The sequence below is a fragment of the Rhipicephalus sanguineus genome, chromosome 6, assembly GCF_013339695.2.
Source record: "Rhipicephalus sanguineus isolate Rsan-2018 chromosome 6, BIME_Rsan_1.4, whole genome shotgun sequence".
NCBI classification, from domain to species: domain Eukaryota; kingdom Metazoa; phylum Arthropoda; class Arachnida; order Ixodida; family Ixodidae; genus Rhipicephalus; species Rhipicephalus sanguineus.
Window position 1 is genome coordinate 95,383,303 of NC_051181.1, and position 6,789 is coordinate 95,390,091.

A 6,789-nucleotide genomic window follows, 5' to 3' on the forward strand; every position below is an offset into this window, starting at 1 on the left:
CACAAGAGCGCGGACAAGCTTCACTGCATTTGTGCACAACAACAAGAGATCAGCATGGTCGTGGTTTAGTGAAAGCGCCTTTACTACCATTTTATACCTTCATGTCGACCTTGGTAGCGTTAGCTCGACTACTATAAAGCGACAGCGCTAACAGCCCCAAGGGGCGTCACTGCATCACGCTCAGCTCAAGATGTCTCCGAAACGCACATGTTACACAAGACTTCTATACCTGACCACAGGCCTTCTCGTCTTCCTCGTGTGGTGCGCACCACCAGCAAGGTGATTGCGGCCTCGAAGCCTTGTGCTGCTGAGTGCACTCGACGCGACGTGGGCACTGCGACAGACGCGGTGCCGCGCGGGCGCGAGCGCAACTGGGGCGACTGGATGGGAGCTGGTCGGCTGCCTGTGATGGTCGGCGCAGCGCTGCTGTCCGCGTTGCTTGTGGCCTCTGCGGTGGCCACCACCGTCGCCATCATGAACCGGCACTCGACCATGGCAACCGGAGCCGCCGACCAACGACACCTGCCCGACGACATCGCTGGTAAGTAGCAGCTACACATTGCAACGTGCGCTTGTTTCTTTATTTCCATATGACCGGACTTCACACACAAAAACTGCTACACGTGTTCCCACGCGGAGCAGGCCACTTCAGAAGGTATGGGAACCTTCATGATTGGTTTAGAAATATGGGAATCTTCATGATTGGTTTCGAAAGCTCTGACAAGACTGCGTGCAAGCCGCGAGACGCTTATCAAGCTTATTACAGAACAAACTCAAGCACCACTTGAGCGCTTGTTCACTGCTTATCGGCAGATGTGGCTTTGCACATTTCTTTTTTATTTTTTCGCTGGAGTTGCGAGCAACGTGTCTTGATCGCAGTTGCCCCGAAAAAGCTGTTTGTTGGAGTGCTTTGCGCCGGCCTCCCCTGCTTTGGAAAGTGGAATGCGCTTGGCACTCTCAATATCGGCGTGCTCAGGAAAAACAGCGCCGCATGTCGCTTTCTTGCCGTTCCGGCCAGCGGTCACTTGTGCCAGTCTTTTTCTGTTGCGACTGTAGTACATGCATCTATCCAGGCACGATTCTCAGCAGCCGGATTTATAGAAAGTGTTTGCGCCTCATGCGTAGAGCAAGTGGAACCCATTTTTACAGCGTCTGCACAGGCTAACCTAAATTTTTATTTACGAATACAGCGCTATTGTAGTTTTGCCTTTAATGCCCTGCAGCAGCCTAAAAGTGATCTTGGGCAGTTTCAAGAATCTTGATGCGCCAGAACAGCACCAAGACGGGAATGCACGACAATGTTCGTGACTTAATAAATAAGTGACAAGCGGTGTGAAATTAAACACTTATTTAATTTACAGTTACCGCTCGTGCGTGTTTCTTTACTGTGTCCTTGTGTAGAATTTTCCTGTGTCTTTTATTGCGTCCTTGTGTAGAATACTAATTTTCCATCGAAGTTGGGCACTCATCTGTTAAATCAAAGAGGAAAGAATTTGGGACAACTTCGTCAGTCGTGTAACAAATTAGCGTTCTGCATTTACTGCGACTTTAAATACTCCTTCCAAACCGCCCATACTGCGATGACTCATGTTTTTTGCAGAGTTTTTCTTCGAGTAACTGGTTGTCCTCTTTTGTTAACCACTGGATCGACTTGGGTTTGTGGCAAATGGGTTCTGCAGAAGTCTTCGATGAGGAGGCCGGTTGATGAAGGAAAAGAATTGCCATGCACCCTTTTGGAGCACTTAGAGAACACTTCCCAGTTAAGAAGGAATATCGGACCAGGGACGTGCGTCCCTTTCAACTGGGAAGCATTGTTTCCGAAAAATCTGTATGGATTTCATTGTAGCTTAATGCTAGGCGTCACTTACACAGTCGTCAAACGCTCCGTCGCGTCACCGTCAGACCGTCACGGCGCCGCTTTTCGTCAGGAGAGAGGATTTCCTAGTCGTTTTCTCCTCAAAAACGGATTGACAACTATGTAGAACAGTGCTCGACGTTTCCGTTGCCAGCACGTTACGAAGCCCCGCCCCTACAGGTTGGACCAATCAGATGTCGTCGCCGAGCTTCCTGCGGTCGTCGCTCGGCAACGCTCACGAAAGTAGCATCACGAAAGTAGATATGCGGCTGTTATTGTAGCCGACGTGACGAATACCCTTCAATTTGGTGCTTTACATCGAGGTCGTGTCAGTGGTGCACTATTAAACAGTTTATTCTTAGTTTACGCAAACATTACACAGAGATTTAACTTATTTAATGCATAACGCTGATTTCATCTCATATGTTTAGGCGGCCATGGGACCAGTCAGTCAACACTGCACTAAAACGTGCTACTGTAGACGTCACCGCCGCCTTCGCCTATTTATACACTCGTCGCCGTCGCTTGCTATAGGTTTTTTTTTTGACGCGACTGAGCGTTTGACGGCTGTGTGAATGATGCCTTAAAGGCCCGAACACACGTACGCGTTGCAGCGCGTCAACGCGTGACCTTTTGACGCGGCGCCGCGTCAAAAAGTCACGCGTTGACGCGCTGCAACGCCTACGTGTGTTCGGGCCTTAAGGCATCGTTCACACTGGCGGAAAACATGCCGCGGCGGTGTCGCGTCCCTCGGCGCCTCCGCTCGGCAAGCAGCGGCACGTTGTCCACATTGCCGGCGCGAGGGTCACGTGACAGGAGTGGATGTTGTGGCCGTCTCGAGGCGCGCGCCCACCGGCTCGCTACCGGCTTGCTGCTTCTGCCCGACAGACGGAAAGGGGAGGCGCAGGTGAGGAGGACAATGTCCGGTTGCTATGACGACCGCCGTGCTGGGGGACGAGGAGAAGAACAGGTGCTTATTGGTGGTTTGCTTGCGCGTAATCCGGTGACAGAGGCGAAAATCGGTCACGGAGAGAATCAGTCGACGGTAGAGAAACTTTGACGCTCCACGGGAGAGAGAAAACCAGCGTCTCGCGAGCGGTGACCGGCTCGCGGGAGAGTCGGGAGAGTGCCGCGCCGCCAGTGTGTTCGTACCTTTGCTTAGTTACCGCTGGCGTCGTTTCTCGCTTCAGGATTGGTGCCCACCAAACCGTTGATGCCCGGAATGCCGATTTCAGAGTCGCCATTGCGGGGCGGGCTCGGGGAGCCAGCTGACAAGGCGGGCGCGGAAGACGCCTGGCAGAGGAGTGAACCGGCTGACGGGGACTCGGCCGCTGAGCAGCCGGCTATGACATACAACAACGCGAGTGGTGGCTTCGTGACTTCCGAGAATCCGGCGCTCCGAAGATCCGTAAGTGCAGAGCTAAAAGCGCCGCATTGCTCTAGAGGGGGCATTCGCGACCGACGTAGGATACATGGGTTACTTTATATGCAGAGTGGTACGTAACGCGTTACAAGTAATCGATTACTTCTATTCTATTACATTTTCTTGTAAGTTTGTAATATAATCGATTACTTTTTCGAAGCTGTAACGTTCCGGGTAATTCAATTAAATTTTCTTGTAACTGATTACCGGTAATCAATTACTTTTTTTGCCCCAAAATCAAGTTGTAGCAAGTCTTCTACGGCAGTTCTCGTCCCGAAAAATACGCGACTGCTCTGTAGAAGCCCCCCATCCTGTCAGACGGGCGTTCCTCAAAGAGCCTATTTTTTTCACCTTTTTGTTGGCCTTACTTGCAACGTCTTAACTCGAGCACCAGCAAAAGCGAAGCGCAACGCTTCATAGAGGAGATGGACTCTAGCATCGAAGCACTGCGCAACTACGAGCTGGTGCGCATGGTATTACTACGTTATAATACCGCCTTTCCCTTCAGCGTGTGCATTTAGTGTGTTCAGTGTGGCAGCTGACCTCTTATAACGAGGAAACGTGGAAAGAATCAACGACGACAACATTAAAAAACAACTCCTCTTGAAAGCTAACACCATGTGACACTATATCACAGAAGCCACAGTAAGCCTCCCAGCCTTCACGCAAGCCTCCAGCCTTTTCTCTACCATGCAAGCCACAGTAGTTCGTTGTAGTTTGACCGCACTTGTGTTTTGTGTTACGGCAATAGAACCTTTAAGGAAAGTTACGCAAAAGTAATCGATTACATTTCTGTTATCGCCCAGTTACATGTGTAGGGCTGTAAATGACCACTGTAATCAATTACATTTTAAAGGAAGTAATTTTAATTGTAATCGGTTACTTATTTTCTGTAACTTGTACAAGTCTGCTTGTATGTAGCTGCGTGTGTGTCAGTGACGCACACAAAGGGACGACTGCACATCGGGCGCGTCATATCGTGGTTTTTGGGACGTTAAACTCCAATTAATATTATACGTACATAGGCCAGACGGAAACCTGTTCAAATGATTTATTACCGCCTCAGGTAGTAACGAAGTTTCACTTATCGTTCCGCGTTTGAGATATTCTTTACAACAATGCCTCTTTTTTTTTTATCCACGTGGCAGCGATAAGTCTATATCATTTAGTGTATAACTTCTTGCAGGCCACTATATGACTTACGTGATCTTGGCTTTTTTAGTGTTATATGTAATATCATCGGGATGGTGCGTATGCGAACGGTTTCGTTTATAAGTGGGTTGGTCGCTTAATGAACAGTTGGTAGTAAACGCCTGTCTGCGCACAGCTCTTGTCAGTGCCGATTTTCTTAGCTCTATTTCGCCCAGCCTCAAGGACAACAGCGTCTGTCTGCATGCGGGTGTTGCTTCTACAGTTTCCCAGGACTACACATGCATTCTTATATTCATTAGATTCAGCCACACTAAAAGTTCGTTCGAAAGTGTTTAATAGAAATGCGTGCAAACAGAAAGCAGGTACCTAGAGAACCGTGTTAAAAAGGGCTTTAGTATATCATTGGCGCTATGTTTAAAAAAGCGACACTAATTTGACAAACATTTATATTTTTAAACACTACAAAAAATTATTGTATTTCGAACACTTCGATGTGGCATGAAAACTCACGATGCAGCGCGAACACAGATCTACACGATACTGCGGCTTCACCTCTTTCGTTAGTGCAGTGAAAAGTATAGCTCGTCAAACGAGAGATGACCATTCCGTCCACTTACGCGTATGTCCTGGTTCTCGCTTGCAGCTGCAGTAGTTAAATAAAAAAAATTCACATTGATACTATACTTGTCCGTAACAAATGACTACAGACTTGGAAAGCCACTACGTAAAGCGCGTGCCTTCAGGTCTTGGTGCGGTCGCACGCTTCATTTCAGACGAGGCCGGAATGCGGAGTCGTCTTCTACGCCTACTGCCAGCAGCCTCGTCAGGAGTTCGTCTACCGCGCTTCCATCAACGCCTGCCTGGCGACCAGTGACGACCATCCGGCGCAGCTCTGCAACCGCGGCCCCAATCGGTTCGCCTCGTGGCGCGAGTGCGAGACGAACTGCGTGCTCACCCAGCCGCCGCGCGAGGCCTGCCTCGGGGAGACCTTACTGCTCGGGTGCAGGAGGTACCAAACTTTTATGCACCTTCAAATGATCAGGGTGTTGTAGGTTGCCGGCGGATATAGCCTAGCGATGCACGTTCAAAGGCCCTGCTGGTTCTAGCGATGTCACTGTCATACATAGCCCGCGACATTACGTAACTCATATACGGGCATAGGCGTGCGCAGGGTTCCCCTTCAGGGGCGCGAAGGTTCGTCGCAGTGCCCCCCTTTCCCAATTATGTCTATGTATGGCGCTGACATTGCGCCCCCCCCCCCTGAGTCGCAGCCCCCCCTCCCTATTATGTCAATGTGTGGGGCTAACTTTGCGCCCCCCCCCCCCCTCTTAGGTGATTAGGGGGGCGCAAAGTCAACGCTACATTGTTCACAGCTCTAACACAAGTACTACACTTAAAACAGCACAATTAACGTCCCCTGTACTTCCCTTGGCTACATCATCTGCTGGTTTTCATTAAGGACTTGAGAGACAAAGAAATGAGACCTCGGAATTCCCCCCGTTTTTTCATTTACCCCAACATTTCGTCACAGTAAGGACGTCCGCACCAGCTGGTGGTGGTTCGACGGCCGGGCCTGCCGGGCCTGGAAGTTCCCCTGGGGCGGCTGTCCCGCCAACGGCAGCGCCGTGTTCCCCACGGCCCGCCAGTGCACGGCCCACTGCACCAACCCGCGCTACCCTGCCTGCGCCGCTCCGCGGAGCGCGGCATGCGGCAGCGCACAGCTGAAGTTCCCATTCTTCGCTGCAGTGGCGCCTTCGTCGGCGGTGCAAGGCGGGACGCGCTGCTACCGGTTGACGCGGCGCGTGCTGGAATCGCACCGGTGCCTGACCGGGGCTAACCGATTCCTCACGAAGACGGCCTGCGAGTTGACTTGCAAGAAGCCGTACGCGCGGCCCCAGTAGCGGTCGCGGGACCTCAGGGCTGGCGACACTGAGGATTGAATACAATGGCGCAGTTTTCGTGCGTCGTTTTGTGCGTTTCGTTGTAGTTGGAGTTGATGCTTGCTGGACGATGTCGACTTTATTGTCGCAAGAATATTAAAGGAATACATATTTTGGTGCGAAACCTGAGTGCACATACGCTGCGGTGCGGGTGACTGGTGGCATTAGAAATGGGTCGTCGGGGCATTCTTAAGCAAGATTAATCTTACACCAAATATTACTCAAAGTTGGTGCACCTAGGCGGACCTGCTATAGCAGTAGAATGAGCCGTATCCCGCGTGAAATTTCGTTCGGGTTGGGATGAGCCAGGGGGGCGGGTAGGTTGCGCTTACTGGAACTGTACTTTTTCACTGAACAATGAAGAATACAGAAGTTCTCTGTTTGGCGCGACACGCTTCATATACTAGCCCCCGGTAACC

General features: G+C 50.9%; 1 protein-coding gene across 1 annotated transcript; it reads left to right on the top strand.

The window, feature by feature from the left end:
- Positions 1-207: 207 nt before the first annotated feature.
- On the top strand, positions 208-6,482 carry LOC119397421 (uncharacterized). The gene is made up of 4 exons (XM_037664846.1): positions 208-541; positions 3,046-3,263; positions 5,204-5,439; positions 5,962-6,482. The coding sequence occupies exons 1-4, from the start codon at positions 208-210 to the stop codon at positions 6,329-6,331; spliced, it is 1,158 nt and encodes a 385-aa protein (XP_037520774.1). The 3' UTR covers positions 6,332-6,482.
- Positions 6,483-6,789: the final 307 nt, after the last annotated feature.